The sequence below is a fragment of the Ammodytes marinus genome (genome assembly GCF_949987685.1).
Source record: "Ammodytes marinus genome assembly, chromosome: 4".
In the NCBI taxonomy this organism is placed as follows: domain Eukaryota; kingdom Metazoa; phylum Chordata; class Actinopteri; order Uranoscopiformes; family Ammodytidae; genus Ammodytes; species Ammodytes marinus.
Window position 1 is genome coordinate 27,478,935 of NC_137233.1, and position 14,816 is coordinate 27,493,750.

General features: G+C 43.0%; 1 protein-coding gene across 1 annotated transcript in view; it reads right to left on the reverse strand.

Annotated features, from left to right (window-relative positions):
* Nucleotides 1-10,542: 10,542 nt before the first annotated feature.
* chchd6b (coiled-coil-helix-coiled-coil-helix domain containing 6b) overlaps nucleotides 10,543-14,816 on the reverse strand; it is a 56,503-nt gene continuing 52,229 nt past the window's right edge. Inside the window, exon 8 of the mRNA XM_080026747.1 lies at nucleotides 10,543-10,867. Within this exon, the coding sequence (XP_079882873.1) occupies nucleotides 10,844-10,867 (24 nt within the window). The 3' untranslated portion in view covers nucleotides 10,543-10,843. The remainder of the gene's footprint in view (nucleotides 10,868-14,816) is intronic.

Genomic DNA, 14,816 nt, shown 5'->3' on the forward strand with positions numbered 1-14,816 from the left:
ATCCAAACCTCCAGTGGTTCACACCATGTATGGACACTATTATCAGCTTCTACAATGTCCACAGCAGCACTGAAAACATTCATACTGAGAGAAGATACAGAGACACACTGGTAGAAGCACAGTCAGCCCGGACACTGTTAAAATCCTGCTGGGAGACGTGGCATTGTTTGTATTTTCCAAGCCGAAAGCTTCATTTGCCTTTCAGGGCCGGACAGAGGGACCCATGTTCACACATTAGAATATGACCTCAGCAAGTTGACAATGTGAGATGGAGCCACAGGCTGCAGGGATAACGTGTTGCATTTTGGATATGAAGCGTGGACAGAGCTCTGACGCAAAGGCGCAGTCGCACTCACACACACACACACGCACACACACACACACACACACACACACACACACACACACACACACACACACACACAGTTTTCAAATCCTGAGAAACACACATGTGCGCACTCTTGCACAAATCAAAATGCACACAAGCATTTTCAACACCTGCTTTCAATGCCCCTAAAAAAAAAAATCACAAACAACACACACACACACACGCACACAGATAATATGTCTTGATAACATTATGGATGGATGAGTGAGCGGCTACACAGAATGGTGATTACTAGCTGCTGTGTGTGAAAGGAAATAGATTAGTCACTGTCGCAGCTCCCTCCCTTTTAATAACGCAACATATAAACACTCCTTCATGCTGTCTGAGTGCAAGAAAATAAACTCAAAATTCAATGTTTGGCCCAGAGGAAACTGCTTTTTAATAGAGATTGCGACTTAAAGTGAAAATAATAGGAATTACTTTGATATCCTCTCATTCATCATAATGTGTCTGCTCCAGTTTATTAGAGACATTTGAAAAACGTGTTGGAAAAAATAAATAAACATTACTGTGAAAATCGTCGACTCCATTATTACTTTTATGTCAAATGTATCTTTTGTGCATCTTCCTCAAAGACACGCCAAATATGAATGTGTCATCATCGATAAGAGAATAGTTTTACAAGGAGCATTTAAAAAAAAAAAAAACGAAAAAACCATCAGAAAGACGTAGCCTAGAATGCATGGAGAGGAAAGACTGCAAGGGAAAATGTAGGCTTTGCATTCCTTTGTGCAGGCTGCAGGTGTTAGGGCTGCTCTCCCCCATCACAGGTGCATTGTGGGCAAATGGGAGGTGAACCTTGCTCTTTTGAATTTTTTTTCTCTCTTTCTAAGAGACACACATGCAGATAGACGAACATATAACAGAGAAAGCAAGAAATATGTTTTATTGTCACCCCCGATTAGGCTCATATAACATGCACCATTTTTTCAACAAAAAAAATCACAAAATTATCACACTATCCGATTAACTGATTTGTTGATAGGTGAGTTTGAATCCCTAAAAGGATAATGGGTGAGGTTGGTAATGAGTTTGACTTAATATTGTCCCCGTACCGTTCAACTGAAAAGGCTTGGCGCTGGTGAGCTTGATGCTTCACCTAATCTGCCACGAGAGCTGAATACAAGTCGTCTGACAGCTGATGTTGCACACGGAGAGAGGTGCCGGAGAGACGGCTGCTACATACGGCTCTTGTTTATTAACGGAGACTCGTGAGGGCGACAAATGAAGCATGAAATGAGTATCTCTCTCGTACACACACAACACAGACATACCAGGTAGTGTACTGTATGGGCGAGGGCAGGGATGGAAAGAGGGAGCGCAACCTGTGTCACGGCATGGAAAAACGCTAGCAAACATACAGATAAAAAGAATCAATTTCATGGGTGGTGATAGTAAACAAGAATGTAGAGGCATCTTGCACTACGGATTGTGAAACCCAGTTTAAGCCTGTTGGTGTGTGCCCCTACTGTACAGTCAGCCAGTCTTGTTTAAAGTAATACCGTAGTTAGACATTTTGAGGGAATAAGCCTACACATATTTGCTCACATGCTGAGAGTAAGATTGACAACGCTCAGATTAAATGTGACTTTGGCGCCAGACACCTGTTAGCTTAGCATAAAGACTGGAAACAGCTAGCATGACTCGTTGCAAAATCTCCCGCCAGCAAGCACACCTCTTTTTTATGTAGTACTAGCCTATTAAAATGAAAGTGTATGAGGACAACACATCATGGTTTATGTACTGGACTATTTTTTTGGCTCAACGCTGTGATTTTAATTATACATAATAACTTAAATGTATATAGCGCCACCTTTCAAGGAACCCCAAAGTCACTTTACAGAGAAGGACATAACAAAGCAAGCAAACTAATGAGGCAAATAAAGAAATAAATAGGAGTAATCGTGAGAGCAGGGGGAGGCGATGGGTTGTATTCCAAAGGCCTTTGACTTTGACCAATAAAAAGTCTGGTGCATATCTACTTAGGTTGCAAATGACCAATTCATGATACGAATACATAATAGAAAATGTTTTGTTCTTGCAGGCTGGTACTGACAACAAGCCTTTAAAGAACATCTTAAGCCAATTTCATGCAAGATATAAAAGTAAAGAGATAATATTTGCTATATACTGCTTTCTCCATACTGTCCCCATGACTTAGTAGTTTGGAGGTAGTGTCCCAGAAAACGTGCTAGATATTTCACAAAATGTTTTGGGGTCTAGAGAAAAGAATATCTGGATTTTCTTTTGAAAAAGGAAAATAACTTCTGTTTATATGACCAAAAGGCCAAACACCAAGTTAAAGGATTAAATCTGACCCAGTGCCTGAAGCAGCCACATGATGACAGCATGTAAACCTGGCCCGCCTGACTGTCTTTGACCAACACACTGAGGCGATTCCAGGAGGCTGCGGAAACTGAGCTGACCTCCTGATGAGGTGAAAAGCTAATTTTTAGCTTTAGGGCTAGACAGTGTCACGTAGAAAGTCTTTGCTGTGCTGCAATGAAATGCTTGTAAGAGGGGTGTGACACAGGGACGGATGACTCTGAGTGTTATGCTGCCATCTATAGGCAGAACAAAGCCTCAATGGAGGCTTCTGCAGACTACACTCACTCCACTCCCTCTCAAACTGAAGCACCTGTCCAAAATTCAAGTCTCCTGCCTCCAGAACCCCATCAACTATGTACTGAACGAGTCTGATGTCTATACTCACACCCACACAAAGCTCATTAAAACATTACAAAGTCCACACAACAGCTTCTCATCTGCTTTGACCACACATGACCTGCAGGCCACTGCTGATTGGCATTCAGTTGCCCTGTTGGCACTGGCCAGCTTCTCACCTGGCAGTCTCCCTGCCAACAGGTAAAGAGGCACAGGGCATCATTCAGAGGTCCCTAACCCTGTCACTTATCTGCCACTGCGCACACAAACACAAACACAAACACAAACACAAACACACACACACACAAACACAAACACACACACACACACACACACACCCATACACCCACGTTTGAACGACTATACTTGTCTGTCGAACATCCAACTTCAAACTAACTTCCCCGTGGAGTGGAATAGAGAACTGTCACAAGCAGTTCCTTCTTCATCAAAAATTAACGCACTGTTAAAGGGATGGTTTCTGTCGCCTGTCAATTTTAAATGTTATTCCTTCAAGGTCTAAAACTCAAATTGGTTCTCACAAAAATAGTTATACAAGTACACTCACTCACACACGCACGTACACACACGACACAAGAAGCATGTACATTCATAGATATAGTGTCACATTTTCCTTTGCTGTCATAACTAGCCGGGTATGATAGATACAGCAGCCCACATGCCTACCATCAGAGTTTAAATTGATCACAGTGTGGCTGATGCACATCATGTGGTGGCCAGAGGAAGCCTTTATGGAGAGTTGATGGATCGCTAAAGTGAAGGCAGCTAATTGGAAGTTTAAGGTGAAATGACAGTGTCAGTGGGTACGGAAATTGGCTGTCTAAAAATGTATGTACTTTAAATGATCCCTAGCTGAAGTTACAAGATGAGTTGGCACATACAGAGGTTCATTTTCTTTTTTTTAAATCTGGTTCTGAGTATTAATCACAAACAAGGAGCGGAAAACACAAAGCAGCAGGTTTGAAAGTAGAAATTGAAAATGATTTGATGCATTAAAACCAAATTTCCTTTTTTAGAGCTTTCCCCCGCTGTGCCAGTCTGCGCTGCCATATTTTCACTGCCGAAGCCTGCAGCATGCCATCTTCAATAGAGAGCCACCATGTTACACCGCTTTTTTTCTTCCAAGTTATATAAAGGCGAGTGCTTGTCCACGGTTAATCAAAGCTTCTGTTGACACAGGAAGTCTATGGGTAGGACATTGTGATAGAGGGGTTTGTGTGTGTGTGTGTGTGTGTGTGTGAGAGCGTGGAGGGGCTGATCCACTAGCACTCACACTGCCTCTCTCTACTCTTTGTGTGACAGACAAAGCCGATAGCACCCCGTCAATCTGGGAAGATAGGATCGTTGTACAAACACGACCCTACCATTATTGACACTATACGTCTGTGTGTAAGTGCATGAGTGACTAGAGAGTATGGAGGAAGGAAAAGGGAGTGTGTGTTAGCCTCTATAGCCTATATACGTGTGTCTAATGGGAAGTTTGACTGCCTGACCACTGAGAAGGCCAGTCTTAAGGTGATGGGTGCTTGTGCAGCTTCCTGTCTTTTTTTGTGTGTAAAAACAAGTAAAAGACTGAGAGACACTTTGAAACAGTTTTTTAGAAGCACAGTGTGGCAGCATAGCCTGGCATTTCAAGCTGCTACAAGTCCTTTTTAATGGACGAAAGTGTGTTAAGCACAAGGCCATCCTACAAACATTTGCTGATGATTGTCATGAAGTCGTGGAGTGGTCACGTTGTTCTAGAGACGTCAGTCATCTTCCTGAGAGGCGCATCGCATCACCCTCCAACCGTAATTGCTCACTTTAAATTGGCCTTGTCTCTAGTAATTTCATATCTTAGCACTTTACTTAATCACGCAAATTTGTGTAGCCCTTTAATTGCAGTTAAAATCCCAAAGGGGAAGTCACCTGAAGGATTTTTCCCCCCCTTCTCTTGTGACACTATTCTGTTGAATGAAGCTAGTTTTTCAAATTGATAGCATTTTATATGAAAGGAAATCTCCCCAGCTAAATGTGAGGACATTTGTGATCAAAGTCGACACTGATAAAAAGCTATAATGAGAAAAAATTAATTGGTGTTGGTCATTTTTAATGCGACAATTTAAAAAAAACTTAGAATATCGAGGGCCTATCCTTTTGAATCATTTTATATATTCAAATGTTTTATTTCATATGTATCAATAAGCTTTGATATTTGTGACCTTGAGGCACATTTCAGCCCCCTGCACTGTAGAACACTTTAAAGGCCAGCAACAAGGGCATCGCACATATGTGTAACAAGTGATGTGAACCTAATCACTCACGAGATTACTCTTAACCTTCTGAAAACAACTGCAATCTCTCTAACCCCCCTGCTAGTTTGTGTCCCACCTACGTCTTGCTCTTCTTTCTTTCTCTCCTGCCTAGTTTTCTCCTCTTTGTCCCCCTTTCTACTTCAGGCTTCTCTAAAGGCTTCTGTAAAACCCTTGAGGCAGAATGTCCTATTTGTGGTATTGGACTGTATATAAAATTGACTTGACTGCTTAAAGGCATCCTAGCTAATTCTGGAGAATGTTTGTTGACAAAATAACTTTTTGTCAAAATCTGTGAATATCTCCTCACAATCTGACGTATCTGCGATCTCTTTTCCACTCGATACAAAAACAAATGCACACGTCACAGGCACGCGCTTGGGCTCTGGTGTTGTACATACACTACCGCTTTTGTCCAAAGGTGCCGCTAGAATCAACAGAAACGTAACATTGCCTCAAAGGCCACTTTAAGGAAAGAGGATGCTGTATGCTGTGTACAGACTGTAAAGCCCCATGAGGCAACATTTCACTTTTGTGATATTAGGCTATTTTTATAAAAGTGACTTGGCTACTCAAATGAATGAAGAGAATAGGTTAGGATAGTGATTGATGAATTACAAAAACACAAATTGACTGCCACCTACAACGTAACATCACCTCAGATTGTCTTAGACCTGTTGCTCCATTCCTGAGGGTGTAGCTGAAGCAACACTTTTCTGGCATAATATCACAGTATCACACCTCGCCAGGAGCCGGCAGCATGGTTGTCGACGGCAGCAAAAAAAGCAATTCTTCTCCTGGAAAGCTGCTCTCAAATCCTTTGCACATCCTGGCAATAAAGAACCAAAGAAATGTAGAACCCATGTTAGCCCCCTACAGCTGGGCGCAAGAGAAGATTCCGGGCCCTAAATACGGAATAATCGGGCATTAAAGACTGGGGCTGAGCAGTTAATAATAAGAATGAAAAAGGGAGGGAGGGGTGGTATGGGGGTTATGATGGGAAATAGGGGACAATAGTTTCCTGAGGAAAGACAAGAGTGAGGGGAAAAAAAGGAGAGGGAAAGATAAGACTGGTGGCTTATCCTAGTTACTGGGGAAGGATTAAGTGATGAGCCACTTTGGTTTGGTGAATTTCTGTGCACGCGTACACACACATACGCGCGTACACACAAACAGGCCTGCTCAGTCTATATCAGACGCGTGCACACCCTCCGTCCCATTCAATCGCCCTTTTGAGAGACACACACACACACATCCAGGCATGTGCTGAAAGGGGTTAAGGAGCTGCGTTGCCCTCTGAGCCAGTCTTACTGGGCTGTAATGACTTTAGAGGATGTCAGATTCTCTTTATCCACCAGTGTAATATAATAAAGGGGAGAGGAGGGAGCTATCTAGCCTTCTACAGGCCACTGCGGACTGCCTTAGCCGACTCCTTCCCTTTTTCTCTCTACCTTTATACCTTCACCCAATATGTCAATCTCTCTCCCTCCTGCACCCACATGAAATACGTTGGCCTAAAAAAAACCTTGCCCCACTTTCACTGTCTGCCTGGGTTACCATAGCATTCTGTGTTTCTTTTTGTTCCCCTCTATTCCAAGGCTCCTCTTCCTCCACTACCAGTGTCAGTCATGACAGTGTAGGGTTCCTGGTCTGCTCCACACACCCTCCAGTCACGTGCTGTCACAGCAAATGACATGGTGAACACAGCGAAGCTAACGTCAAGCGTAAACAAAATGTCATTTGACCATGGATTATGAAAGGAAAACGCTACACAAAATCAAGACTTGCACTGTTATACCTTATAAATAACAATTAGCCTATTGCAGATGTACCTTGCATTCAGTGGTTTGGCTGAAGATGCGTATTCTCATTCAGTAACTGATAAGAATAATGCTATCACATTAAATAATCTCAGATATGTGCATCACAGGAGTGGGTTTATTGTCTTCCATTATTTTTCACTCATACCTTTTCCAATTCTACTGTACTTCCTTTGAAGTTTTCTTCTCTTTTGATTCTGAGAGTATACCTTCAGCTTTCAAAGACTAAACACCTGTGGTGACATCACACATTGGGGCGTGGTCAAATATGGCACAGACAGCACTGCATTTAAAGAGTGGCAACTGGTGAAAATGAGGCAATTCTATCAGAATGGCGAAAGTCAGTAACATGTAATGAGCATTCTTTCCTAGATTTTTCCAAGGTAAAAAAACAAACACTGAATTTAGGTGAACTGACCCTTTAATACTGCTCTCTTACACGCATGCATCCAAACGTGCCTAACTTGATCGTAAAGTCATTGTGACAACGGCAGCCGCTAAAGCTTTTACGCAGCATTGAACACAGATCCTGTAAATCACAAACATTACAATAAAGGTGCCGAAACACCCACCTTTCTCGCCTCCTCCTGTTTTCTCCTCTTCCTCCTGCCTTAATGCTTAGGGTTCTGTTCATCCATCCAACGGCTTCACTGAGCTGCGTGTATTTATGTGTTGGTGAATGTGGGTGGGGGGTCTAATTCAATTCACCAGCAGCCAGTTCCAGTTCACATTAACACAGTTTAATAAAAGACTATTCAATTAGCCAGGGAGCTCTATGTGTGAGTGTGTGTGTGTGTGTGTGTGTGTGCGCTGCGTGTGGGAAACAGAGTGCCGACTGTCATTGATAGAGCCACACACTCCAATTAGGATCACTGTCGACTACGCACATAATGTTATGCCAAGTTGGCTGAGGGAAAGAGAGGAGAAAAGTAGGGAGGGAAACAGCAAGAGAGAAAGAGAGAGAGATAGAGAGAGACAGAAAAGTGTAGTTTAAAAGGCTCTAGCAGTGGGTGAACTCTAAAAAAGAAGTAGATACATGTGTGTTTGTGTGTGTGTGTGTGTGCGTGTGTATGTCTGAGCATTTTTATCTGAAGGCATGTGCATTCTACAAGTGTCTAACTTCCCTGGAATTGATCCCCATTAAGTCTTTACAAAGGGCAGCAGTTTGTCAAAGTCTGACACCGCCTCTCATTTGCTGACACCACCACTTCAGCTGGATGGGAAAGAACAGCCGACAAACAGCGCTTCAAGAGCCCAACAAAGGAGACGGCGCAGAGCTGCTAAAAACACATACATTAGGCTCCGTGGCTGACTGTCAAACTTGTCTCCTGCTCAAGCTATACTGGGTGCCTCAAAGAGATGCTTTTCAGACAAAACACCTGCACTTAAGCGGATGGAACAACCCCAACACACACAGGCGCACACACATGGGCACACACGCACACACACACACACACCTGCAACCCGCTGTAGTCAACCGGACCAAGTAATCGTCAAGGACTGGAAATCAATAGCGGCGCATTGTCAGGCGTGAGCAGCCATCATCTAACCTCGCATCATGCAGCTGTCTCCCCCAATCACAGCTGGGCAGGTTACCACGGCAACCCTCAATCCCCAAGCCTTCACAGTAATAAGGCGGGAAAAGAAAAGGCATGGGGTTGAGGAGAGAAGGAATGGGATAAAAATAAATTGAGTTCTTAAGAATTAATGTAAAAAAAATATATATACTATAATAGCATAAGAGAGTTTCAAAACCTCAGCTTCGCCTCGCCATCAAGATTTTGTTTATCTCGTTTCACTACCGAATCCCGCATTCAAAACATCTCATAAAGCCCAGTCTTCCATTTTCTTTTTCACCCATTGTGCTCTGTTATCCGACATATTGGTGAAATATCCCTGATATTTATGTAATTCAGACAATTTAATTAAAGGGTGGGGGGTTCTAATAAAAGCCAAATGGCAGATAGCAGTGGCGGGGGCTTTTTTCTGGAGTTTGTTTAATCAGAGAATTGCTGAATGGAAGAAGGCAATAACAGGGCGAATAGAGGCTGGTATTTGTAAAGAAATGTCAGGAAGCGAGAGAAGGGATATGAGAGTCACCACTGGCTGAAAGCTCCAATATGGTGCTGGCTTTATTAAAGGTAATATGTGCTAGTGCATCATCGTATGTTGGGTTGGAGCCGCCCTAATCCCCTTTGGAGTGGAGTTTGTAGTTTGGAGGTTCACTGACTCAAACCCTTAAAATGGACTGATAGATGCAAACAGGCACACACACACACACACACACACGCACACACACACACACACACACACACTCCTAAATCCATTTCCCAGTATTTCACTTTCCGTTTACAACATTTATGTATCAAAGCACATTATTGTATGGATTGGTCAGTGGCACTGAGCATGTCATGTCCTGATCGATGCAAAGGAAGAAAGCGGGTGTCAGAACCGTGATCTATAAATCAATCCTTACAGCTATCATAAACAAATACGCTCTACTACATTCACATTGACTGCCTACCACTTGTGTGAATGTGCATTTATATCCGGGAACAACAATGTGGGGGTATTATAAATCCATTAATATTCTGTGTGTGTCGGACTTTGAATGTGTGCAATATGTTCGTGTGTGTGTGTGTGTGTGTGTGTGATAACAAGCTTCTGTCATTCCGAGGGTGGCCAACCATGGCCATATATAAGTGGAAATGCATCTTAACTGAGTCCCTCTCTTTCAGACACACGCATGCACACGCGCACACACACACACACACACACACACACACACACACACACGCACACATAGGGGACACGGAGGGGGGGGTTAAGTGTGTGGGTACTGAGTGGTGCTGTGAGCTGTAGCTCAGTGTGCTGACCTTCAGGGTTATCTGGAAGGTTCCTCCACACCTTGCTGCTATATAGCACCAACCAACCCCTGTGGTCACCATGGAAACACAGCTAGCAGGGACAATATGTGGCCTGTCCGGTGTTTTGCTCATGTGCACGCAGCATTCCCCACAAAGCCCATGTACGTGACGGGCACGTAGGTAAAACACATGAAACAGACATATACGCACACACTTCACTTTTCATCAGTCCCCCCCCCCACTTCATGTATCCCTCATTCCCTTCACTCTGGTTTTCCCTTCTCCTCTCCTAATGAAAACCATGAGCACGGCACACAATCAAGCCCCTGGGCCTTGCGCGGCATTGTCAGGAGGGTGCACACGACCCCATTTTCAGTGGCGGAAGCATTATTAGCGTGCAGTGACAAGAGACAGCCACCGCCGCCCCAACACATGCACGCACACACACACACAAACACACACGCACAAACACACACACACAAAGACACACAACCTGAAGTCTCATCAGCACCGGATCACTGGGATTTATTTCAGCGACAGCAGGGGTGTGCCGCCGCAACTCCACAATAAATCAACACATCATACACTCTGGAGTGACATGTCAAGATAATACACTCAAAAACAAAGTAGCACGGTGTGAATGTGAAACAGGAGGGGATTATTCGGTGATAGTGGATAAATAAACGGATGGATGAATTGGAACAGGACGGCAGGAGAGAAATGGAGGGATTGCAACACGCTCTCTCCTTCTTGGCTTCTTCCCCTCCCCTCTTGCTCCTGCTTTCTTTGGGTCGCTCAGCCGTGATTCGTCTGCAAGCTCTGAAAAAAAGGAAAGGTGGGAGACAAGGAAAGGGGGGAGGGTGGAAAAGAAGAGAAAACCATCAAATTAGGATTTTACATTTCGAGAACCCAAGGGGAAACTCACAAAAAGTCAAGATCCACCATGGGAAATCCAGTCGCTCACATGCAAACACAGCAGCCACAGTCCCACGTTACTAAAAATACCAAGAAGGTTTCACGTCTAAATATAACTACGGTAAAGCTGAGCATTTATCTAATGATTTTGTTTTGTAAAAACGTGTGAATTTCTCCTCCCGATCCGCTACCTGTTTGCACTGAAGTGCCCTGGAATAGTTAAAGGTTCAGTAAGCGGAATGGTCAGTTTATCTAACTTCATGTCAGTGACTGCAGTTAGCAGTCCCTTCCCTCGCCCCCACATTAATGCACTGCGGTCTTCAAGCAGCGAGTTATCTAGCATCATCTCAGATCCATAAGTGTGATAACACATGATAAAAACCATCAAAACAGACATTGGGAAGGATTTTTACCTGCTCCGCTATTGTAGGCGCATAAACATTCACCCATCTGTCGCTCTGCACGTGCACCGGCAGTGAGAGGTGCCGGTTTGTAGCGTTCTCTCTTCAGTAGTGGGATCCCCGAAAAGTTTATTTGCCGATTACATGCAGAGCGAGTGACTGAGAGATTGGCTTTATGAAACACGCACACTATATAAGTGAGTATTCACTGTATGAATAAAGAGCGATTTAACACTTATATCAACATAAATAAATTGCTTACTTCACCTTTAATACACAACCAAAGGCTCTGGTATGTACTGGTATGTAAACAAAGTTTATGTAAACAAAAGGGGCCCCCTAGCAGCTACTCCGTTTACAGAGCTGGCTGTGTATAAACACTGGATTTTCTATCAGCATGCACAGTACAGACACGTAGCGGATTGTGAGGAGATATTCACTGATTTTGACAAAAAGTGATTGTTCTCCAGAATGACTCCACCTTTAACTTAGCCTTTTAAAAATGCACACTCCTTTATCTACATTGAAAGTTTAAAATCTGTTAAATGTTTAAGACTATTTATGATTAGGTAACTGATGACATGTCCAGAATAAGAGAAAAAGAAAGCTGATATAAAAGCGTCAACAAACATGCTCAAACGGTACCAAAGTGGCAGGCAGATAATTCCAGTTCTACTAACTCTAGACAACTGGAAGCCGTAGCTTCAGGAAAAACTCCCCCATACAAACAGGGTTATTGATTAACTTTAGCACAGCTGCCTTTTAGCAAATAACTGGTTCAACATTTTCACCCAAACATGTGAGAGTAGGAATCATACATAATGTGCTGCACACACAGACACACACACACACACACACACACACACACACACACACACACACACACACACACACACACACACACACACACACACACACACACACACACACACACACACACACACACACACACACACACACACACAGTAGGTGCATTGAGTATGACATTGGATTTCTTCTGTTTACAACTGGTGAATAAAAATGGTGATGAGGTCCCGGACACACACATGTTCAAGTTCTAATCCATTGAATCGCAGTAGCCACAGGGATGGTTTGAAGTGGTGTATAGCTACAATAGACCTTCACTTGAGATATTTTGGCCACACTCATGCCCTAACCTGAGGGATTCTACTGTGGAAGGGCTGTACAAAAGCAAGAAAATCACAACAGACTGAGTAACTATTCAAACTAATCTGTCTGCCCAAGGAAAAACCGAAACCTTTGACCAAGGAACGTAGTGTGTCCACTGCAAGGAAAATCAGAGCTTTTCAGTTACTTGCTTTTATTCTATTTCTTCATTCCACCTTAAATTCCAACAGCTTGTAAGTGCCTTTTGCTTGCTTATCGGGACTGTGCACTGTTGCCATAGCACCAATGCTGAGGTGACAGCCCCAGACGAGGCTGACTGCTCAGGGAAAAAAGACTGTAGACCAGGGAGAAAAGGAGCTGCAGTTGTACAAGGTTGAACAAAAGGAGTAGAAAAAAAAGCGAATTTAATTTATTAGCCCAGACATCATTTGAGAGGAGCAAAGTGCTCAGGTGGTGTATGTTGGGTGTGTACATGTATCTGATGCAGTGGTTGGATATGCTATAGAACAATTGAGATTTCTCCGTCTTAAACATTTTGTATCATTTAACTTCAATGCACTATGCAGTGCATTTACATTATGTGCAGATCGGTGCAGATGCATTTTCTCTCTCTCTCCTAACTGTGCCACTTAACCCTTTATACTTTCACATGTATGTACTATTGATATCTTAGAGTTTTGCAGACTAGACTGTGATCATAGATTCTGTAGAGCAGAATAAAAGATGTCATCTTTCAGTTTCAAATTCATTCTAAAGTGACTTTGGCAAGGTTTTTTTTTAAATGAGATTTTCTTTTAATAATTGTGTATGCTTGTTGATGCAGTTCAAGAAAAACTCTCTTGTGAGGTTTTATAAAGCCAGGCTATCACAAGGTCCAACTTCAAACCCTTTTCTGTCAATAGACATACAAACACACACGAGAGACACAGAAAGAGACACGGAGCGACCCAGGGTTAGTGAAGCATTAGTTTGTGGCTGCCGGGTTGGGCTAGTTGGCATGCTAACTACGGCGGTGCTCGGCTGGCAGACAGATATATGCTGGCGGGCAGGTTAGCTGCTCACTTGCCAAGTGCATCCGAGGGCAACGCTGCCTGAGCCATTGAATTGGAGATGAGCGGCAAATGTGACAAGGGGATTTAGCTTTACTGTTCCACTCACGTCCTGAGATATAAAGGGGGAGGACAGTGTGTGTTTGCATATGTGCACGAAAACTCTCTGTTTGTGTGAAAGTGGCTCTTGTTTGTGTGTGTAGGAGTTTAGAGCACATTATTGTGTGTGTGTGTGTGTGTGTGTGTGTGTGTGTGTGTGTGTAGGTGCATGCATACGCGGGTGAGCTTGTGGTAGCGGGGCGCATAGGCATTACAACACTCGTATTCAGCAGTGTGATGGGACTCTAGGCCTCATGCATATTGTATGAAGTAATTCCTGAATTTTCAAACTGACCCCGAGCACCTCCCACAGTTCAATTTGGTGCCCCCGGTTCAGATTTGGACCGTCGCCATCCACACTTGGATAATTTAAAAGACAGGGAAAGCTTTTCATGCACGACACCTTGGGCAGGGAGGGCAGCCAAATATTCAAGCTCAAGGTCTGAACTGATTTTAAGGATGTACACTCAAGATTACAGTTTTATTAGCCACAGCCAGACCAAAGCAGATGTAGCTTAATCCAACGGTTCTGAAGTAAATCCTATACCTACATGAAGGTTTTAATGTTCAGGTTTTTTTTTAAAACAGTGCTGATTCAACTTTAAGGTCATTCTGGAGGCTGTAGGTTGTGTATACGCTGTTTAGTTGCAGTGTGTGATACTGAGAGTTGCTTCTTATTTTTTTGTTCACCTCTTTTGACAAAAAAAAAAACTAAATGTAAAACTTGTTGACTAAAACAAACAAAAATTAAAATGGCAAACATATGGATAAAACCAATTTTCATTGAATAGCCTTATCAACATGAGGTACTAAAATTACTGGCCAAATGCTTGCGTTACTACTGTATTATATGGCCTCAATTTACTGCGTGGTCAAAAATAACCACAACATGATTCTTTCTCATCTCAGTTCCTCCTATCTCAACCTACAGTATTCACATGTGTTGGACCTCATTTCTTCACTACGTTGGTGCAAAAAAAAAGTTGAACAACCAGCTCCACTTCACTATTACTTACTCTTGCTGAGATGGAAAGGTGTCTGAATGGGTTAGATAAAAAAAATAAAATAAAAAATCGATTCACAGACAGAAGTACACACAGGAAACCAACACACTAAGACATGTTTACTTCTGCAGGCTTCTATCCAATTAATGAGCAGTGTGAAGAGTAGATGGAT